This window comes from Geotrypetes seraphini, chromosome 11 (genome assembly GCF_902459505.1).
Source record: "Geotrypetes seraphini chromosome 11, aGeoSer1.1, whole genome shotgun sequence".
Lineage (NCBI taxonomy): Eukaryota > Metazoa > Chordata > Amphibia > Gymnophiona > Dermophiidae > Geotrypetes > Geotrypetes seraphini.
Genome location: NC_047094.1, coordinates 130338587 through 130362444, shown reverse-complemented (window position 1 = coordinate 130362444; position 23858 = coordinate 130338587). Strand labels below are relative to the sequence as shown.

General features: G+C 43.1%; 1 protein-coding gene across 6 annotated transcripts in view; it reads left to right on the top strand.

The window, feature by feature from the left end:
• The window catches only part of LOC117345639, a 58973-nt gene that overhangs the window by 21844 nt on the left and 13271 nt on the right, over nt 1-23858 (top strand). For 3 of the 6 annotated variants that reach the window (XM_033914571.1, XM_033914568.1, XM_033914569.1), the window contains exons 2-6: nt 3387-3512; nt 8884-9028; nt 12871-12978; nt 19073-19237; nt 22922-22991. In XM_033914571.1, coding sequence (XP_033770462.1) covers nt 3410-3512; nt 8884-9028; nt 12871-12978; nt 19073-19237; nt 22922-22991 — 591 coding nt within the window. In that variant the 5' untranslated portion in view covers nt 3387-3409. The remainder of the gene's footprint in view (nt 1-3386; nt 3513-8883; nt 9029-12870; nt 12979-19072; nt 19238-22921; nt 22992-23858) is intronic. The other 3 variants (XM_033914567.1, XM_033914566.1, XM_033914570.1) reach the window with 1 other exon arrangement.

Here is a 23858-nt window from a genome sequence, read left to right as displayed (position 1 = left end):
CTACAGACAGCGAATTACAGAGTGTAGCATTGAACATCTAGTGATAGTAACAGGAGAGTTACAGGGTTGTGTATTACATGGTTTCACAATGAATAGCATTATACAGTCGACGATATTCAGAGCATAAGTAGGAGAAGAGAAAGGAGATTGCGCTTTGAGTTACAAAGGTGCAAGGCTGCGAAGGTGAAAAAGATAACATAAGATGTTGATGAGAAGTAAGTTGTTAACTTGGTACATTTGAACGAAGGACGGGCACCAGTGGGAAAAATTAAAGATAGAAATTTTGGCAGAAGAGGGTAGACGGACTCCTTGGGATGGGAGGAGGCTCCGATTTTAGGGGAGAAGTCTGGTTAGGTTATAAATTTCTTAAACAATGTGGTTTTTAGTTCTTTCCTAAAGATACTATTTGATTCTCTGGCGGCATCAGTGAAGTAGCCTGTCCAAGTTTGCAGTCTACCTGCTTGGAATTTGAATGTTCTATCAAAGAAGGTGCGATATCTACAGCCTATGATATTTGGGTAGGTAAAGAGGTTACGGTTTCTGGTAGGCCTAATCGAGGAGTGGAATTCGAAGTGAGGTAGTAGGTAGCTGGGGGCCAGTCCCCAGATTAGTTTATAGCAGAGGCAGGAGAATTTGAATAGATTTTGTGCTTCAATTGGTAACCAATGAAGGAGTTTGTAGAATGGACTAACATGATCGCTCTTCTTTAGTCCGAATATTAGACGGATGGCCGTATTTTGAACTATTCTCAGTTTTCTCACATTTTTTTTAGATATTCCCAAGTAGACAATGTTACAGTAGTCCAGGGTGGATAAAATTAGTGATTGTACCAATATTCTGAAGGATAGCGGGTCGAAGTATTTTTTTATGGTTTTCAGTTTCCAAAGGATGAAGAAGCATCTTTTAGTCACCGAGTTTATGTGCTCGGTCAGGGTCAGGTGGGTATCCAGGGTGACTCCCAGTATTTTTATGGTTTTTAGTATTGGGTGATCATGGCCGTTTACATATATTGTAGTTGCAGAGATTTTCTTGTTTGGGCTAGCAAGGAAAATCTTTGTCTTTTCTGAATTTAATTTCAGTTTGAAGTTTAAAGTCCATTTTTCTATTTCGAGCATGATGGAGGAGATATGTTTTGAGTTGGTTTAGGTCACATTTGTTATTGGTATTAATATGGAGATGTCGTCTGCGTATATATAATAAGTTAGGTTAAGCTTTTGTAAAAGGTGGCCTAGAGAAGAGATGTATATATTGAACAAGGTGGGAGATAGGGGGGATCCATGTGGGACTCCCGAGGGGCTTTTCCAGGGTTCAGAGTAATTTCCTTCATGGACCACTTGATAAGATCGTTTGGTTAGTGTGTCTTTTGTGAATTTGTCCCATCTAGTGGGGAAGTCTTGCTCTTCCTCTATTTTGGGGTGTAGTTCATAATGGGTCCAGAATTCTGTTAGATTGGTGATGTTTCTGCAGGTGACTGTTTTTTTCAAACTGGTTTTGTTTATATGTTTTGCTGTTGAGTGTTTCTTTTGCCAACATAATTCAAAATTGAGAGTATAGTGATCTGACCATATGTTCTTAACCCATTTTCCTGCATGGTATTGTATTTTTTTTGTGTCGCGGTCTTTGTGGGAAAAAGTGACGATGTCCAGTTGGTGTCCCTTTTCATATGTTTCCTCTTTGTCAGGAATTTCAAAGCCCAGGGTATTTAGGAACAAGTCGATTTCTGTCACTTCCGGTTTTTCCTTTTTCTCTAGGTGAACATTTATGTCTCCCAGAAGTAAGTTGTATGGGCCTTTTATGGTATTGGATGAAAGGTATTCAAAGAATTCTTCTTTTGCACTTGACCATTTATTGGGGGGGATGTAGTAGGCAGTACCACCGCCTAACTTAATTGTTTTAATTGGTTTAATCAGCACGCTAATTGATTGCACTGATTAAAAACTAATTAAAAATCTCATTTAAAAAAAAGCACCCAACGTGCGTCTACAGAAGAAAGTCAAAGTAGGCGTGGTTTGGGCTTAGGCACTGTTGGGCTGAATCGCCGTGAAAGGAATGCGCTGGTAATGTAGGCCTCTATATTACCGCCACCTATATTTAACGGGAGCCATGAGTCTACAAACGGCACCGTAGCATGACTGACATATGATTGGTGCCGTTAATGTAGACAGTCACCAATTATGGCGCCATTTTCAGAATCTGTCCCTTAGGGCTCCTTTTACTAAGGTGCGCTGGGGTTTTTAGCGTGTGCTAACCCCCACGCTATGCGTAAAAACTATCGCCAGCTCAATGGTGGCATTAGCGTCTAGCATACACAGCAATTTAACGTGCGCTAAAACCACTAGCGCAGCTTAGTAAAAGGAGCCTTTAGTGTACAAGAAAATTAATCTGTGTGAATAGGTCTTTCCTATTTTAATATTTTGGCATTTCTTCCCATACAATATTTTTATTTGTTAACCACCTTGATCTGCCCATCAGCAAAGTCAATAATAAACATAAATATAGTAAGCAAAAAAGTTTTTTAAGATCTAAAATAGAAGGGAATAACCAAATGTATGGAAATATGTTCCAGAGGTAAATACCGTAGGCGCCAGGCCTCCAAAAATTAATTTCAGGAGTAATTTTATAATTTGTAACACATCTCTTGAGTCATAAGAACATAAGAATAGCCTTACTGGATCAGACCAATGGTCCATCTAGCCCAGTGGCCAATCCAGGTCATTAGTACCTGGCCAAAACCCAAGGAGTAGCAACATTCCATTCAGAATCCTAAACAATAGCAAGATTCCGGAACCCCAAAGGGTAACAAAACATTCTGGAACCCCAAAGAGTAGCAACATTCCATGCTACCAATCGAGGGCAAGCAGTGTCTTCCCCCATGTCTTTCTCAATAACAGACTATGGACTTTTCCTGCAGGAAATTGTCCAAACCTTTCTTAAAAGCAGCTACATTATCCACTGTTATCACAACCTCTGGCAATGTGTTCCAGAGCGTAACTATTCTCTGAGTGAAAAAATAATCCTCCTATTGTTTTTAAAAGTATTTCCCTGTAACTTCATCGAGTGTCCCCTAGTCTTTGTAAATGATGCAGTACAAAATCGATCCAATTGCACTCTTTCTACACCACTCAGGATTTTGTAGACTTCAATTATATCTACCTTCAGCCATCTCCATTCCAAGCTGAAGAGCTTTCCTCATACTTGAGTCTTTAACTTTTAATCTCTAATTTGTTTTTACCAAACTCTCCATTTTGGATTCCATCTTAACTTTAATTGAATCAAGTTTGCCATTGTTTTTTCTTGTTATTATTTTCTCTTTTTTTAAAATTGAATAATCGATTGCCTTGGCATTGCCGGTGTCATTGTCTTCTCCTTTCATTACACTGAACAAGAATGTTTGATACAGGTACCAACAATGTTGAAGATTTGGTTCATCGTTTTCTTGTGCTATCTTCTGACTTTGTCTCCCAATTTTGCTTCTGACGATGGTGATAAGTTTTGCTCCTCCTTTGCAGAAGGTAAGATTGGTTTCACATTAAAAATGTAATTAAAGTTGACTCTGCTTAGAACATCTTGTTGTATGGTCTTCTTTTTTCATTAATATCACTTATTCTTATTGATATTATTTGTATTCTGCCGTATGTCTTGTATAAATAAATACAGATAAGACTGACATCGACATTCTGGAGTGATACGACCGCAAAACACGGAGATTTACAAACTCTTTAAACTTTACTCTGAGCTGAGAATTTTTGAAAGTTTCTATTGGGTCTCCTGAAGTAAATCTCGAAACGGGGCCACGTTGGGACCCCCCCTGACCATTTTCAAAAGCTAAGTAAAGAGTTAATTAATCCAGTGATTTTTGGGGGGCTCTTTGCATTTTAAGATAATTATGAATCCTTTATGAAAATGAAGAAGAATGAAGAAATGAAAGAACTTAATAATTAAACCAAATTACAGTTACATACTAACATCAAGTCTCAGAGAGTGATCATATATATATATAAAGATCGTAATGACTGGACAGTGAACTCTTACCGCGAGGGTGGTGACACATTCCCCCTTTTTTGGAGTTTCATATCTCTGAGTGCATTATATAAAATTTGATCACTCCCTGGAGACTGTAACTTTTTTGAAGTCAGTCTTATCTGTATTTATCTTGAACTCTTTACTGATTTCTTCCATTGAATCCACGGTTCCCTGATTTTTCTAAGGAAGCAGGTATGTCTTGTCTATGCAAAAGTTAATTCTCACTGTGCATACAACAGTCTATTTCTGTTAACTAGTTTCTTGAAAAAATGTTAGATTGTCCGTGAAGTTTATTCTCAATCTAAGGGTCACCAACAGTCACTGCTGACCTAACCAGTGCCTGAAATTAACCAGGTATTAGCTGATAGTCAGACCCGGGCCTGGTTAACTATCCACATAAAGTTAGGGCAGCTGTTTATTTAGCTGGTTCGTAGGCGTGATATCGCCACTAACTGGCTAAGTTGACACTCTGCCCTTACTCTGTTCCCAGTCCACTCCTAACCTAGCCAGTTAGGGGATAGCTGGTTAGCAGAGATATTCAGCAGCATTAACTAGTTAAGTGCCACTGAATATGAGTGGCTGGCTCATTCAGCAAGGTTAAACCATACATGAGCCTCTCCTGCCCAGTTAACCCTTTGTATATCAATCCCTATATAACTAAAACCAAAGACTCGGGTAGATCAGTGTGTTTCAAAGAACACAGGCTAGGAGAAACCTTTGGATGACTCCATCTCAGGCCTTTGTAGATTACTGCAGTGATAACAAATGCCAGTCCATTGGATCAGCAACCAGATCTGCTTTTAGGATCTGCAGAGACGTTTTTGTTTGCAATAATTTCAGTTTATATATTTTACTCAGTCCCACTGATGTTCAGCCCAGGCTGGTGAATGGTGTTAAGACCACTCTGGGCTGCATCTCATCCACATATTCAATGCCAGGCCACCATTGACTGCATGGGTCATCCGTGGACACAGTGGTTATGTGGGTACTGACAGATACTCAATGCCCAGCACCCACACAGCTAATCAGGAAAAGATAGGATTACTTTTTGTTTGATACAATTTTCCCAGTTAGCCTTATGGACACTGGAACTGAATCTTGCCAGTGCCTCCGTAACTGCCAGCAACTTCCTGGCAGACAGCACTGGCACTAACCAAACAGTGGTCAGAGGGGATATTCCTTGACACCGTGTGATTGAGTGTCATTTGATATCCAGGATGGCCGACTGATCAGGGTTTAAGCCAAAGGTGGACGACTCCGGTCCTCGAGGGCCAGAATCCAGTCGGGTTTTCAGGATTTCCCCAATGAATATGCATGAGACCTATTTGTATGCACTGCTTTCAATGCATATTCATTGGGGAAATCCTGAAAGCCCGACTGGATTCCGGCCCTCTGAAAGGTCACTTAGACACACACAGACAGAGGCATGAAGAAAGTACAACAGTTTTATTTACAGCATGCCGGACTCTTGTGCAGTGAGCTGCCTGCTTACAAGAGTGTCAGAAACAGGAAATGCACGAACTTTTATGCCCTTTTCACTAAACATATGCAAAGTAATATATGCAAAATCTACAACTTCTCATTTGTTACTTCTATAACTTTTCTACAATTATTATTGGTCCTAAGCCAGCACTTATGATAGGTTCGGGGGTACAACTTATAGTCCTATAGGGAACTAGTTCATTTATCTGCTTATCTAAGCCTTGCAGTTCTACCTATTACATGTTCAGGAGGGCAGGGTACATCATGGCTCAAACTCTTATCTATTTAGCTTACAATGTGGTAAGGCAGGGACATACATTTCAGGCAGATGAGGTCAATAGATTGTACACTGTTTTCAGCTATGTATGCCAGAGCAGCATTTCAAACAACAGTTAACCATTTCATGACCCTACACCTCGAGGACCGAAGTTGACCACCCCCTGGTTTAAGCAGACAGAAACTTTTCCAGCCTACTTAAACGCCTTTGAAAATCAACCCAATGAATATATTTCTGCTGGAGCTTTTGAGGAGCAGTATTTCACACTTGGTGTGCATCCCTAGTTTGGTAAATGGAACATCCAGTCTGGGGTGTTCACATTCAACAATGTATTTTACAAAAGGAATTCTATGAGCGTTGCGGCAGTTACCGGTGCTGAAACCCGCTCTATGTGTTTGTAAAGGAAGGGGGCTAATTTTTAGAAAGCTTTCAAAAACAGTTTTATTCAAAAAATTTTTGAACTGATTGTTTTAATGATTTTTTTTTTCCAGTATTGCCTGATTAACCTGGTCTGTTTCCAGTCAGCTGCTTTATTGTAATCCGCCTGGAACTCATAACGGCTTTGGCGTAACATTTGACATTCGCACAACTGCACTCTACAACAATCAACCAAATATAATGATAAATAAATAAATAATCCAACTCAATTATTGGCAATAATTTGGCCGCAGCTTTATTTAAATTCAACAAGTTTTAATAACCATGTTTTATAATAAATCATCTTTCTTCCTAGGCGACCACTCCCCCCCTCCCCCAACTCTCCTTTCCCTCCCTTCAGCTAGTCGGTCACCTAGCTGCTCAACCCCCAATTCCCGTAATCATGTTCACTTTTCAAATCCTATTTGCGAGACCTGCGGTGTCGCCAGGCCTCACAATTTCTGTGGCGATGCCGTACACAGAATAATAAACTTAGATACTTATTACACCCCTCACCCAACTAGTGGCCGCCTGGCATAACCCCATTTACTGCCAAGCTGCGACTGCCCCCCCCAAAGGAAAATGCCCCAAACCAAACCTAAATAAGAAACCCCACCCCACCAACCCCTAAAACTGGGTGGGATGGGAGGGCCACTGAAAATAGGCCAAAATTCCCTCTAAATATCCTGCTACCCAATTCTCCCTCTGTCTCCTACCCTCCCGTTATCCCACAATTTTCTCACACAATCTTTCCCAGCAATCGCGCCAAAATTAACCAATCAGCTCCATTCTTCTTCATCCAATCCCTGACAGCTTTTCCTCTTCACAAACCTTGCAACACCATTCCCCAATCAAACTCCTTCTATCCTTACTAATCCTTTTGCCAATCACCATACTTAATAACCCCTTCCCACTCCCTCCTCCCCCAACAACTATGTTGCCTTACAGTGGCTCAGTCAATGTAACGCAATGCGAGGCAATCTGGGTATAACGTCTAATAAAAACACCAGACGTTGACATGTCATTTTCATTTTTCCATCAGTAAAAGGATGTAAATTTTTAAAAAATTCCACCAACGCCTCTTATCCTGTCAGGCAGCGTCCTGGGACAAAGACTTAGTTCTCTTAGGGCTCCTTTTATCACGGCGCACTACGGGGGTTAGCGCGTCGGACATTTTGTCACGCGCTAACCCCCGCGGCAAGCCAAAATACTAACGCCTCGTCAACGGAAGCGTTAGCGGCTAGCGCGGCAGGCGGTTTAACGTGCGGTATTCCGTGCATTAAACCCCCCCCTACCGCGCCTTGATAAAAGGAGCCCTTAATTATGATTTCCAGCACTTATTTAGATTTCAGGAGGCAGTTGAAAACATAGTTGTTCACCAAGAGGAGGCAGTAGTGGCTAGCGCGCGGGGCATTTTAGCGCACGTTAGGGCCCTAACGCGCCTTTGTAAAAAAGCAGCCTCAAGTACATAAGGCATGCTAGCTGATTTAGTGCACACCAAATATTAACGTGCGATAAATGCTAACACACCCATTATATTCTACGGATGCGTTAGCATTTAGCACTTACTAAATCGGCTAACGCATCATACCATAAAAAAATTCTTCAATGACACCTCCTTCCGCCTACTAGTACAATCCTCCATTCTCAGCATTCTGGACTACTGCAACATTATCTATCTGAGCGCCACAAAGAAAACCACCAGGAGACTAAAAACAATCCAAAACACCGCCATTCGCCTCATCTATGGCCTGAAGAAATGGGAACACATCACCCCATACTACAACCAACTTCACTGGCTGCAATTCGAATCCAGAGTTCTTTTCAAATTCGCATGCATATGCTACAAATCGATAAATGGTCTTTCGCCAAGATACATCACTCCCCACTTAAATCTTCACTGCGCCAATAAGAAATCCCGCAGAATTCAGCTGTTCGCATTCCCGTCGCTAAAGCTTTGTCAACTCAAAAGATTCCTAGATAAAACCCTCTCCTTCCAAGCAGCCAAGATGAACCCATGGCTAGCCCAAATGATACTCGAGGCCCCCACCTACCTCGACTTCAGAAAATCACTCAAAACCTACCTTTTCAGCAAACAAGACCCTTAACCGACCCTTCAGATAATCTCAGGGCCCCTTACCCGACTCTTCTCCTTCACGATAGCTCCTATCTCCCCCTGCTTCTCCTACCCACTTCCTTCCTCATCCACCAAGTCTGACCAAATCCGTTGTAAATCCGATATTTGTTGTAATTCTGCCCTCTTCATCTACGAAGTTGGCTAAATTTGTTGTAAATTTCCCTTTTTCATCTGCCAAGTTTGGCGACAGTTGTTGTAAATCCGATAAATTTGTTGTAAATCTACAGGTCTATGCGGATCCTAATCTAATTTATTGTAAACCGCCTAGAACTCGCTGGGTATGGCGAAAATTATTATTATTATTATTATTATTATTATCTTAGTAAAAGAACCCCTAAGTTATTCTATTCAATTGTAACAACTTTCTCTTTTGTAAACTGCATAGAGCTTCACGGTTCTGTGGTATATAAGCAGAATGTAATGCTATATTATGTTATCAGGAACTGATTTAGTTAGTATGTATGGTGAGCTAGTCCTGGTGCAGAATGAGCGTATAGTTATTCAACCTATGTATTAAAAGGCTTGGACTCATGGGATCTTTTTACAGGATTAGCAATCCAGATTCTGAAAGATGCTTCTTATGGAGCCAAGAAAGCATCGTTTCAAGAGTTAATGAGGGACAAAGACATGAGAAAAAAGTTTGTCCTCAAGCTTGTAGAACAAGCTAAGAAAATGGTTAAAGAACTCACAGGGTAAGTTACATATTGGAATTAAAGGATGTTGACAGCAATAATAAATCTATTTAGGTCAACACTAAGACTCATCGTGGATCTTGCAACCCATTTTTAGAGGAAAATTTCACACGGAGCTTCTCTTTGAAATCTGGAATTGGGCCAGTGTTGAGTAGTAATATATTACTTTTGAAAGTAGCATGTAATTGTAATGATTACTTTCATGCATTTATATGAAATAACTTTAATCATTACTTTTTCCACTAACAAGTAATATAATAATGACTCATTATTTCATATGGTCAGGACAACTTAACATTACTTTTATTAAGCAAGTAAATTGCAAGTGTAATATATTACTGGTGAACACATTTTGCAACATTTCTTTGAAGGGGTGAATAAACATGTGGATAAAGGTGAGTGGGTTGATATTGCATATGTGGATTTTTAGAAGGCATTTGACAAAGTTCTGCATGAACAACCCTTGAGCAAATTAGGAAGTCATGGGATAGGAGGCAGTATCCTATTGGGGATTTAAGAGCTCATTAAAAGACAGGGAACAGAGAATAGGGTTACGTGGTCAATATTCTCAATGGAGATCTGTGCTGGGACCGTTGCTTTTTTTATTACGCAGATCGGGCATATTCTAGAACAGTGCGCCTGACTTTTAGGAAGACCCATGATCCTCCCCCAGGCCATGCCCCCTTTTAGATTCATGCCCTGGGAGTTATGTGCACCGCTTTCTAGAATGCACTTAGAAAATTGTGTAAATCTCAACGAAACTCCAGTTAATCACTTGCTGGGTATTATGCCGATTGTTTCCCTAGCCACAAACTTTTTTTGTGAATCCACTGAGAATCCACTGAGAGAACTTTTTTAGAGAGGAAAAAAGGCCTCAGGAGCCACGGGGCACACCTTTGAATCAGAGCTATTGGAAAGAGCTAGGCGTTCTCGTCGGCTCTCCCCCTTTAGATAGCAAACATTCCAAAGTTCTAATACTGTACACTGCCAATCAGGGCCGGATTTAGATGAAAAGAGGCCCTAGGCTATTCCACTTATGAGGCCCTTTCACTTCCCATTTTTAAGCTTGTAAATTACACGAGAGATAATAAAATACATCATGACTGTGATATATATCAATATGTTAAATGAAACATGTTGTTATTGGTACTAACCTTTATAAAAAATGTGACACCGATTTTGAGGCCCTAGGCTGAAGCCTAGTTAGCCTATAGGAAAATCCGGCCCTGCTGCCAATATCTCAGCAAATTAAATATCTATGAAGGAGTGGTATTCCCAGGTGGTCACCCATCCAGGTGCTAACCAGGCCTTATTCTAGACAAAGTCACATAGGTACAGGGGGTTGTCTGAAGCCTAATGGTAGCTCACTTAAGGGTAACCTGACAAGAACACTCTAACGTCAGTTATCTGCGAATCCTTGAAGCCTTTTCCCCCCGCACTAATAATAAGGACAAGTGCATAAGAGATTAACACAACCACTAGAATTTCCACGTATTTATTAAAATTAGCACATAGCCATTATACAATATTAGCACATGGGCACTTATAGACACCTATTTTGTAGATGGTAAGAGCTCACTTGCTAATCAAGTACTTATCAGTTCGCACATAAAAACGTAGATGTACTAACTGATTATCTTTGAAAGTTTGATGCTCCACTGAGAACAGCTCGCTTCTCCGTACCTCGTAAGACAGCAAGCGCTTTTGTCCCTTTAGAGCCCTAAAGAAATGATGATGTAAACTGTTACATGTTGGCCATCGTCGGCTGAATGCAGCAGGGATTTATTCCCACTATAAATCTAGTCTGCACAAAGACAGAGAAGTGAGCAGATAATGAGATACGGAGAAGTGAGCATCAAACTTTCAAAGATAAGCTATGGCTGCTTCTCACTCCTTTATAGATATTTAATTTGCTGAGATATTGCTGAGATATTGGCAGTGTACAGTATTATAACTTTGAAATGTTTGCTATCTAAAGATGGAGAGCTGACGAGAATGCCTAGCTCTCTCTAATAGCTCCGATTCAAAGGTGTGCCCCGTGGTTTCGGAGGCCTTTTTTCCTCTTTAAAAAAGTTCTCTCAGTGGATTCACTGGTGATTGTGGGGTGACGGGTCTTAAGCACGCGAGACAGACGCGCGCCGACAAACGAGCGCCGACAATTCAGCGCAGGACTTCATCGCGCCGAAGAAAAATCTTAATTTAAAGGGCTCCGACGGGGAGGGGGAGGGATGTGGGGGGGATGTGGGGGGAACCCCCCCACACTCTACTTAATAGAGATCGTGCAGGCATTGAGGGGGTGTGGGGGGTGTAACCCCCCACATTATACTGAAAACTTAGCTTTTTCCCTAAAAAAGAGAAAAAGTTAAGTTTACAGTATAATGTGGGGTTACACCCCCCCAAATCCCCCCCCCAACACCAGCACGATCACTATTAATTAGAGGGGGGGGTACCCCACCAAGACCTCCTGTCAGAGCCCATTAAATGAAGGTATTTCTTCGGCACGATGAAGTCCTGCGCTGAATTGTCGGCGTGCGTCTGTCTCGCGCACTTAAGACTATGAACCGTTTGTGGTGAGGGAAACAATTGCCATAGTACCCAGCATGTGATAAACTGGAGTTTCTTTGAGATTTATGAATTTATTTTTACTCCAGGTCCTCCATGTTTTGATTTTGTGATTTGTGATACTTAGAAAATTGTGCGCATAACTTCTAATTAGTACCAATTAGCCTCAATTACTGGGTGTTCATTGTCTATTATATTGGCACTGATTGGCTGGTTAAATGATTAAGTTGCGTGTGCAAACTGACACACTGATTTATGTCCACAACTTAAGGCTCCATGTGCATAATTTGGGCCATAGTCCTCTTTGGAAATGTGGACATAGGAGGGAATTCTACAAATGGATGGCCGAAAATCCATGCTGTAAAAAGCAGCACTAAACACTATTCTAATCTAATCTGATCTAATCCTTAGGTTTGTATACCGCATCATCTCCACGTTCGTAGAGCTCTACGCGGTTTACAGTAGGAGAAATAGGAAGGAACTACAACAGAGGGTTAGAGGTAGAAGTGTGAAGAAAATTTAGAGGACTTGGGATGCCAAGATATAAGAGTTTCCTTGATTCCTAAGTTGGAGGGAGACTTACATTTCTTGAGAAAAGCCAGGTTTTCAGATGTTTGCGGAAAACTTGGAGAGAGCTCAAGTTCCGAAGAGGGGAGGTAAGGTTGTTCCAGAGCTCAGTGATTTTGAAGTGGAGGGAGGTCCCTAGCTTTCCTGTGTGGGAAATGCCTTTTAGCGAGGGGAAGGATAGTTTTAATTTCTGGGAGGATCTGGTGGTATTAGGGTTTGAGGAATTCCAAGAAAGAGGGATAAAGGGAGGATGCTTTGGGAACAGCACCTTTTAAAGACTGGTGCTTAGAGATGATTCCCACACCAGCATGGCGCATGGGGCGGCCACTGTTAGGGATATTCCTGAGGCATTATATGAAAAATATTATGCTGTCATAAGTTTCCAATGCATTGTTTACCAGTCATTTTGTGGTTGTGACCTTTTGATCACAGCCAAATTAAATTGTGAGACCCCCCCCCCCCCCCGAGGTGCTACATAAAGATATACCTACGGAGAGTCTACCCAGGGGTGACCCTAGAGTTGGGGGTTAGGACCCCAACCAACAAGGCTCATGCACGCAATCATTTTTATAGAACAAAACTCTGGAAACTGTTAGTCTAATTGATGGTGTGTTTCTATTGTCGTCTTAGAATGAGCTTCAGCCTGTCAGAGGATCAATTGGTCTATGCAAGAAGGATGTGCCTAGTTCAGCACTTCTGTTTTCCTTTTCCAGATTACAACTATTGGAGGCAGAACTCCTGGAGTTACAAGTTTCCCACATATCTGCAAACTTGTTCACTATGCAGCTAAGAACCAATTTAACAGGCAAATCTAGTTCAAGGTAAAAAAAAAATAATCTATCTATCTATGTATCGGTGTCAGGTCAAAAGCACGCCGGGACAAAGGCGCGCACAGACAATTGAGTGCAAAGGTGCGCACCGCAGAAAATTACTGTTTTTAGGGCTCTGACGGGGGACGTGGGGGAGAACCCCCCCCACTTTACTTAATAGAGATCGCGCCGCGTTGTGGGGGCGTTGTGGGGGGCTTGGGGGGTTGTAACCCCCCACATTTTACTGAAAACTTCACTTTTTCCCTGTTTTTAGGGAAAACGTTCAGTTTACAGTAAAATGTGGAGGGTTACAACCCCCCAAACCCCCCATAATGCCGACGCGATCTCTATTAAGTAAACTGGGGGGGGGGGGGCTCCCCAACAAAACCCCCCGTCAGAGCCCCTAAAAACTGTAATTTTCTTCGGTGCGCGCCTCCGTCTTGCGCTCAGTTGTCGGCGCGCGCCTTTGTCTTTCGCGGGGTTGTCTATGAACCCTATCTATCTTATTATTACCTGAATCTCCTTTCAACCAAGTGCAGCAAAGCCTATGAAGCGATGGAATGAGTGGAATTCAGAGAAATTGTTCTCATCAGTTGAAAAAAAAAAAAATGGCTGTTTGTTCTTCCATTAAAGGTGAAACATAGAGGGAAGCAGAGTATAAAGAAGGAGGGGGAAAGGAAAGAGAGGATTAGACTGCATAAACAGAGCAAAGTCCGCAAGTCTTTGGGCAAGGCTAGCGCACAATGTTTTCTTGGAAAGGAAGGGTTAGGGGTTACCAGACGTCTGGATTTCTCATGGCATGTCCTCCTTTTGAGGATATGTCCAGGGGTCCGGACGGCTTTTCAAAACCCGGCAATTTGTTCGGCTTTTCAAAAGCCTCCTCAAATCGCGTCAGGCAGGGAGGAAGTCCGCGCCTGCGTGGATGCCAAAATGATGATGTCGAGTGCACACGCGTGTGACATCATTGCGTGGCATGTGCACGTGCGTGACAAGAACAGGCAGTGTGTGGGGGGGGGGCATGGCTAGGGCATGACTGGGGGTGGGATTAGGGCGGGGATGGGCAGAACTGTGCGGGGCCTGGGGACGGGTCTAGAAGTATGGATTTTCTGATTGGAAAATCTGGCAATCCTAGCCAGGAGGAGGCACAAATGCAAAAAAAAAAAAAAAAAGATTTTTTGTAGAAGCTTAATCTGCATGAAACCTCGCTTTCCACTGTTAACATCGGTCATAAGAACATAAGAATTGCCGCTGATGGGTCAGACCAGTGGTCCATCGTGCCCAGCAGTCTGCTCTCGCGGTGGCCCCTAGGTCAAAGACCAGCACCCTGATTGAGTCTAGCCTTACCTGCGTACGTTCTGGTTCAGCAGGAACTTGTCTAACTTTGTCTTGAGTCCCTGGAGGGTGTTTTCCCCTATAACAGCCTCCGGAAGAGCGTTCCAGTTTTCCACCACTCTCTGGATGAAGAAGAACCTCCTTACGTTTGTATGGAATCTATCCCCTTTTAACTTTAGAGAGTGTCCTCTCGTTTTCCCTACCTTGGAGAGGGTGAACAACCTGTCTTTATCTACTTTGTCTTGAATCCCTGGAGGGTGTTTTCCCCTATAACAGACTCCGGAAGAGAGTTCCAGTTTTCCACCACTCTCTGGGTGAAGAAGAACTTCCTTACGTTTGTATGGAATCTATCCCCTTTTAACTTTAGAGAGTGTCCTCTCGTTCTCCCTACCTTGGAGAGGGTGAACAACCTGTCTTTATCTACTTTGTCTTGAATCCCTGGAGGGTATTTTCCCCTTTAACATACTCTGGAAGAGAGTTCCAGTTTTCCACCACTCTCTGGGTGAGGAAGAACTTCCTTATGTTTGTACGGAATCTATCCCCTTTCAACTTTAGAAAGTGCTCTCTCGTTCTCTCTACCTTGGAGAGGGTGAACAACCTGTCTTTATCTACTAAGTCTATTCCCTTCATTATCTTGAATGTTTTGATCATGTCCCCTCTCAGTCTCCTCTTTTCAAGGGAGAAGAGGCCCAGTTTCTCTAATCTCTCGCTGTACGGCAACACCTCCAGCCCCTTAACCATTTTAGTCGCTCTTCTCTGGACCCTTTCGATAGTACTATGTCCTTCTTCATGTACTGTGACCAGTGCTGGACGCAGTATTCCAGGTGAGGGTGTACCATGGTCCGGTACAGCGGCATGATAACCTTCTCCGATCTGTTTGTGATTCCCCTTCTTAATCATTCCTAGCATTCTGTTCGCCCTTTTCGCCACCGCCACACATTGCACAGACGGCTTCATCGACTTGTCGATCAGAACTCCCAAGTCTCTTTCCCGGGAGGTGTCTCCAAGTATCGCCCCGGACATCCTGTATTCGTGCATGAGATTTTTGTTACCGACATGCCGCTGCCGCTATTCTGAGAACATACAGAGAAGCGTGCAGAAGACTGATGGCAGATGTGAGACGGTTTAGAAAGTAATATCAATCTTCTGCGGTCACGTAAGTGAGGTTTTCATGCCAGTATCTTTGCTTTGCTGCCAGCATTTAAGACCAGCAACTTTTGTTGGTTCCACAAAGAACACAGGGATGTTTTACCAAGCAGCAGTAAAATGTGGCCCTGGTGCAGTCCTAATATGGGTCTTTGCCGTGCACTAAGATCATTTTTACTGTAGTCAGAATATGACTGATTTTCTATTTTTTTTTTTTTTTTTGCAATTAATGGTCGCACCCTAATGGCGAAATTAGCACATATAAAAATCCTACTGTTATAATGTCTATCAAATACCAATATTTATCAAAATGTGGAAAATCTATTGGTTGTGTTAATCCAGCGGTTCTCAACCCTGTCCTGGGGACCCCCCCCCCCCAGCCAGTTGGGTTTTCAAGATATCCCTAATGAATATGCATGAGAGAGATTTGCATACCTGTCACTTCCATTACATGCAAAGTCAATTTGGGGACAAATCAATGTTGTACTTGGGTCATCGATACCAAAGACTTATGAAGCCATTGTGGTACTCTTTTGCATATTAAACCTTCTTTGGATCGACATATGAGCCGGCTTTTTTTGATAATGACGGAAATAGCCATCCAAATGGTTACATGTAACTGGAAGAACTATGATCGAGTCAATTTGGGGACAAATCAATGTTGTACTTGGGTCATCGATACCAAAGACTTATGAAGCCATTGTGGTACTCTTTTGCATATTAAACCTTCTTTGGATCGACATATGAGCCGGCTTTTTTTGATAATGACGGAAATAGCCATCCAAATGGTTACATGTAACTGGAAGAACTATGATCGAGTCAATTTGGGGACAAATCAATGTTGTACTTGGGTCATCGATACCAAAGACTTATGAAGCCATTGTGGTACTCTTTTGCATATTAAACCTTCTTTGGATCGACATATGAGCCGGCTTTTTTTGATAATGACGGAAATAGCCATCCAAATGGTTACATGTAACTGGAAGAACTATGATCGAGTCAATTTGGGGACAAATCAATGTTGTACTTGGGTCATCGATACCAAAGACTTATGAAGCCATTGTGGTACTCTTTTGCATATTAAACCTTCTTTGGATCGACATATGAGCCGGCTTTTTTTGATAATGACGGAAATAGCCATGCAAATGGTTACATGTAACTGGAAGAACTATGATCGATTGAATTACACTTTTTGTTGGGCAAACTTATATTCTACCTATAAGTATGAACGAATGAATGTGGAATGTTTGGGTTATAGTAATGCATTTAAGATGGTGTGGAGTCCATTGACAGCATTTATTGAGTCGCAATAACTGTTATGGATCCTTCCTTTGATTAGACTTCCTTACACATCCAGGGCGGGTGGGTGGGGGGAGGGGTATGTATTCTGGTTTGCTAAATTTACTTATATATAATATTGTAATTACATATGTATGTCTTCTTGTATTAGTTAGGGGAGGAGGGGGGAGAAAATGAATGTTTTATGTATTAATTGTGTATTTAAAGTGCGTTCTGTGTAGTGTTTATGTTAAATTAATTGTATTGCACTGTTAAAAATCAATAAAGATATATAAAAAATATATATATATATATATTACAGTAAAAGCCACATTGCCATTCATCCCCCTCAAAATACTCCCCCCTCGCTTTGAAAACACTTATCCCATCATTCTTGCCACTTTCTGAAGCAATTCTGGAAGTCCTCTTTCGTATCTTTAGTTGAAGTGTCATGGCTGTTTCGATGTCCTGAATCAATTCAAAACGTTTACCTTTCATGGTCACTTTTACTTTGGGGAAGAGCCAGAAATTGCACAGTGACAGATCTGGTGAATAAGATGGATGAGGACACACCATAATGTTTTTGTTTGTCAGAAATTGCTATAACAGAAGCCATATGTGACTGGAGTGTTGTCATAGAAACATAGAAAAAAGCGGCAGAAAAGGGCTATAGCCCACCAAGTCTGCCCATTCCAAGTATCCCTCCCCCCTGAGTTTACTCCCTTAAAGATCCTACGTGAGTATCCCATTTTCTCTTAAAATCCGTCACGCTGCTGGCCTTTATCACCTGGAGTGGGAGTCTGTTCCAATGATCCACCACTCTCTCGGTGAAGAAGTACTTCCTGGAGTCGCCATGAAACTTCCCTCCCCTGACTTTCAGTGGATGCCCTCTGGTGGTCGAGGGTCCCATGAGCCAGAAGATATCATCTTCTGACTCGATGCGTCCCATGATGTACTTATACGTTTCAATCATATCTCCCCGTTCTCTTCTTTCCTCAAGTGAGTACAGCTGCAATTTCTTTAGTCTTTCTTCATACGTGAGATCCTTGAGCCCCAAGACCATCCTGGTGGCCGTTCGCTGTACCGACTCTATCCTCAGCACGTCCTTTCGGTAGTGTGGTCTCCAAAACTGAACACAGTACTCCAAGTGAGGCCTCACCATGGCTCTGTACAACGGCATCATAACTTCAGGTCTCCTGCTGACAAAACTTCTGCGGATACATCCCATCATTTGTCTTGCCCTGGAGGTAGCCTTCTCCACTTGATTGGCAACCTTCATGTCCTCGCTAATGATCACTCCTAGATCGCGTTCCGCCGTGGTCCTAACCAAGGTCTCACCATTTAGTACATAAGTTCTGCGCGGGTTTCTCTTACCCAGGTGCATTATCTTGCATTTTTTAATATTGAAGCCTAGCTGCCAAGTAGTCGACCATTGTTCAAGAAGCAGTAGGTCATGTGTCATATTATCAGGTAATAAGCTTCTTCCTACTATGTTGTAAAGTTTGGCGTCGTCGGCAAACAGTGATACCCTTCCTCTAAGTCCCTGCGTCATATCTCTTATGAATAAGTTGAATAGAATCGGGCCCAGCACCGAGCCCTGCGGCACTCCACTGATCACGTCCGATGCTTCGGATGGGGTACCGTTCACCACCACCTTCTGAAGTCTACCGCTCAGCCAATCCCCAACCCATGTAGTTAGAGTGTCTCCTAATCCTATCGATTTCAGCTTGTTCAGTAATCTTCTCATGTTCAAATCCGTTGTTAAAATGTTTTGAATGGCACCATACGAGATGTTCGTATCCTCAGAAATTTCCCTAACATTCAATTGCCTGTTTGATGGGTTTTTGATGTTGAAGGACATCCCAATCTCTCCTCGGCTTCAACCTATTCACAACCATTATGAAATTGCTCGAACCACTTATAAGCCATCTTCATGGTCACTGCAGTATCACCATAAACTAATTTTAACATTTTGTGTGCTTCTCTAGCACTTTTTGGTAGTTTGAAACAAAATTTCACGCTAATGCGTTGTGATCCAATGATTTGCGGCACACTTTAAAACACACCTTCTCTTAACTGTAGCTCACAACTGATCGATTACATCGAACAATTTAAAACTTGCCACACACTGTTACTAAGGTTTGACGCATCGTTTCTCGTATTGAAGATCCCTGCCTTCCCGTTGGATGGCGCTCGGCAGCAACATCCACCATATATATATATTTTAATCACACCTCATATACCAGTGTGCAAAATAATGCAGTCTCTGTAATGATCTTCATCATTAGTACATGGCAGGAGAATTGTTGGCCTTACTTTGTGCTTTTTCTTTCTTTTTTTTTTTTTTTAGGGGGATCTCAAAAGGTGTCCTACCTGGAGACATGTATATCTCATTGGTGATGTTTACGAACACCGAAATGAAAGTTCTGAAAGACTCGAAAAACAAGGTTAAACTTTCAATGCAAAAATGCAAAATTACTGAACCAAGACTTTCATTGGCTACTGATAAGCCTGGGTTTGTATCTGGAATTTCAAGCATCAAGATTACCAATAAGCAAAGTTTGCTGTAGACTTTAAGAAGTGCCTTTTATCTCCTGATGGGACCTTTTCATTCTAAGAACATATATGCCCCATCTGGGGTGCTCAGTGTGTTTCCTGGTATAATACCACGTTGACTGTGCAGTTCAGTTCTATCGTATCTATTGAAATGATAGAACCTGAAATTTGGGGCTTCAGTCGGTACAGAATGCAGCTGCTGAGGGTATCAATGCGAGCAATTAGGGAACCAAATTCCTCTAGACTAGCTGAGGTCCTCTGAAGAAAATCCAATTTAAGATATCGCTGATAGTGTAGAAAGTATCGGGAAAGATGGAGATAAATTCCCAAATTCTATAAAGTGCACCTCAATTCAGGTGCCTACATCAGCGCGCCTAGCCGATATAGGTACTTCGTTGATTAATAGGCTTAATCGGCGCCAATAGTTGGCAAAGCAACACCTCATAATTGCCATTAATTGGAGTTAATTGAAAGTCCAGCGCCTAACTCGAAAAATGTGATTCTATAAAACGTAGGCGCCTAATCCAAAGCATGTACTTAAAAGTGGGCATGGTTAAGGGGGTACATCGTGGGCATGTTTTTGAGTTAGGCTCTATTGAGCGCCTAACTTAGGCACTTGTGTTTAGGCCTAGTGACACCTTGCACTGCTTAGGCGGCAATAAGCACAGTTCTGTACAGTGCGCCTAACTTTTAAAGAACCATGCTTCGCACCACCCCACTCGGCGCCAATTTATTGGGTGCCATATATAGAATCGGGGCCAAAATGTCTTATGGAGAAAGTGAGCCGGTATGACCAGGTAATGAGTCTGCTTTCAGAGAATGAGAGCTTAGCGGGGATCCTGGCCACAAGAGTTTGTTCTGCTGCAGCTTGTACCTGTGTCTTCTTTGGTGTTCCTAGTTTGTAGAATAAGCTTCTCTAAACCTTCTTGCTTTCCAGAAATATTGAAAATGTATTTGGAGGATTCATGAACATAAGAACATAAGAATATTCTTACTGGGTCAGACCAATGGTTCATCTAGCCCAGTAGCCTCTTCTCACAGTGGTCAATCCAGGTCCCTAGTACCTGGCCAAAACCCAAAGAGTAGCAACATTCCAGCATCTCAAAGAATAGCAAGATTCCAGAACCCCAAAGAGAGCAACATTCCAGAGCTGAGATTGTGATGTCAAAATGCCTCTTTCCACAGTGCCTCAGAACCAATCTCATCAGTGATGTTACAATGGCTTAATTGTCCTATACTTGGCCTAGCTATGAGCACGCCTAGGTGCCGCTTAGCATGATTGTATAAATGGCGCCTAGCAGTTGATTGACAACCACATTGACCAGTGCCTACAAGTTAGGCACTGTTTCTAGAATCAGGTCCTTAGTGCTGGAGCAGTTCAGGATCAGAGTGTGGGCTTGGCCAGGACTTATCTGGGCACCACAGTATGCATAACCATCCAGTTAACTTAGGATCGCAAACAAGCTAACTGGTAAATATCTCACCCTATGCCCATTCAGTGGTTCTTCTTGGATTGGTGTCACCACAATTCAGCCAGTGGTGGACCCCCCACTAAGCAAAAGTTTGTTATTTGCAAACTAGATTTAAAGCCTCGCAAATGGGTCAATACCCTTATGGGCTTCCTAGCATACTAGAATGAAACAAAGCCTAACTTCCTAACTGAACCAGAATTGAACACACACATTGTCCTTTATGGTTGAGACCTTGAACATGTTCAGACTTAGGGGGCCTTTGACTAAGGCGCGCCAGTGCGTCTTAGCGCACCCGCTAAATTCTAACGTGTGCCAATGCATCCATAGGATATAATGGACACTTTAGCACGCAGCGTGCGCTCATTTCTAGCATGCGCTAAGACACACTAGCGTGCCTTTGTAAAAGGACCCCGTAGTCCCCTCTCTGCCTTGCTTTTTTCAACATCAGCATCACCAGGAGATACTCATCACTTTTTCTTGCTGTTTCGAATCATCTTCTTCCTCTTTATTATATTACATTAGTGACTTTTATTTTGCCACTAGTGTTAAAGCCCGTTACATTAACGGGTGCTAGAAAGCAGCCCCCTTTCCCTCTCCCCCTCCAGTTCCTCCCTGATTGTCTCTCTGTGGACCCCTTCTCTCTCCCCCCAAGCAAAGCTGTCTGCCTCCCAGCACACCCCTCCCCCAAAGCAGCCCCCTTTCCCTCTCCCCCTCCAGTTCCTCCCTGACTGTCTCTCTCTGTCCCCCTTCTGTCTTCCCTCCCCCAAGCAAAGCTGTCTGCCTCCCAGTACAGCCCTCCCCCAAAACAGCCCCCTTTCCCTCTCCCCCTCCAGTTCCTCCCTGACTGTCTCTCCGTGGCCCCCTTCTGTCTCCCCTCCCCCAAGCAAAGCTGTCTGCCTCTCAGTACACCCCTCCCCCAAACAGCCCCCTTTCCCTCTCCCCCTCCAGTTCCTCCCTGACTGTCTCTCCATGGCCCCCCTTCTATCTCCCACCCCAAGCAAAGCTGTCTGCCTCCCAGTAAACCCATCCCCCAAAGCAGCCCTCTTTCCCTCTCCTCCTCCAGTTCCTCCCTGACTGTCTCTCCGTGGCCCCCCTTCTGTCTCCCCCCCCAAGCAAAGCTGTCTGCCTCCCAGTACAGCCCTCCCCCAAAGCAGCCCCCTTTCCCTCTCCCCCTCCAGTTCCTCCCTGACTGTTTCTCCGTGGCCCCCCTTCTTTCTCCCCTCCCCCAAGCAAAGCTGTCTGCCTCCCAGTACATCCATTCCCCAAAGCAGCCCTCTTTCCCTCTCCCCCTCCAGTTCCTCCCTGACTGTCTCTCCGTGGCCCCCCTTCTGTCTCCCCCCCAAGCAAAGCTGTCTGCCTCCCAGCACACCCCTCCCCCAAAGCAACCCCCTTTCCCTCTCCCCCTCCAGTTCCTCCCTGACTGTCTCTCCGTTGCCCCCTTCTGTCTTTCCCCCCCAAGCAAAGCTGTCTGCCTCCCAGCACACCCCTCCCCCAAAGCAGCCCCCTTTCCCTCTCCCCCTCCAGTTCCTCCCTGACTGTCTCTCCTTGGCCCCCCTTCTGTCTTCCCCCCCAAGCAAAGCTGTCTGTCTCCCAGCACACCCCTCCCCCCAAACAGGCCCCTTTCCCTCTCCCCCTCCAGTTCCTCCCTGACTGTCTCAAGGGACTAAGGGAGCCGAAGGGAGGGTCGGATGGGAGGCTGAACGGGGATTCGGGTGTGTCGGGGAGAGGGGCAAAGACGACGCTGATTCTCTGCCGGCCAGAGAGAGATTCGCGTGCATGTGCACTCCTACCTGCGTTGCCCTACAGCCGCATAGAAAACGGGAGCACACAGGTGGGAGTGCGCATGCGCGGCTTAGGGTTTTATTATATTAGATTACCTTGCGGTTCAAGGTGGATTACATTAGAGGTTATCTGGACAATTCCAGAAGAGATTACATAGTCGAGCAGTTTACTTTGGGGGATTAAGATATTTTCTGTGGAGTTAGTTGGTCTTGATGGATTTCTTGAATAGCAGGGTTTATAACCATCTCAGAGTTTCTCCAGGTCTTGGTGGAGCCCAAGACCCTCCGCTCCACTGCAACCCTGAATGTTTAAGAAAATACTGACTGCCAGCAACTGAATATTTCCCCCATAGTTGTATAGATTCTAACAATATATTTGAAATTTCCTAGCATTGATGTCGTCAAAACAGAAAAATTGCTATACAATACCTTTAACCTTGAGAAACTGGTGACTCCCTTGGTAAGTATGTAAACGATACATTTCTAATGAAAATACAGTTCTGTTCTGTCCTTGCACTGACTTCCTCTCATAGGTCTTGCCTGCTAAGAAAAAGTTGGGACTTTTGCTAATTATTATCCTCCAAATTTGGCTGGTTTTAAGAGCTCTCCGATTCCTCCTGTCTGTGGCAATCAATGAATTTTGAACCCATGAAGCAAAGAATCTGTATCGGAGAAGTTCCGAAACACTGGAGAAATTTAAATCCAACCTTAAAGCGTTCCATTTCCAAGACGCCTTCAATTTCTAATTTCTCTTCCCCTCCACTCAGTTTTACGTGGTTACGGGGCCCTGAATGCAAGACGCAGATATGTTCTATATATATTTTTTCTCTTTCTTCATTACCTTGCCACCATTACCTTTTCTATTATAAATTGTGGGTTCCGCTTTTCCAAATCTCTCCTTTTTTTTTTTTAAACTCTCTCTCTCTTTCATCTCCCTTTTTTCCTTTTACTTCTATTGTAATAATGGCACCCTGCATTTAGATTATTTTGAAATGTGGCATATCAAACAATAATAAAACTTGTATCAATTATGTTCACCCCCAAAGTACAGACGGAAAAGGTGTATAATAATAGTTTGGATACTTATGTGGTAATAATCAAGCCTGCAGCTGCTCCTTTGGCTTGGTTGTCTGATGCTCCTGGGCCACTGGAACAACCCTACTTTTGAGGTGGCTTGCAAGCAGCATTGTTCATCCAAGGGCAAAGAAAGGAACTGCAGACAAGTGTACAAGATACAGGCACAATTTATTATGATTATGATTATGATAATATAATAAAACACTAGGCCGCGCATGCGCACTCCCATAGCGTGCGTCCGTTTTCTGTG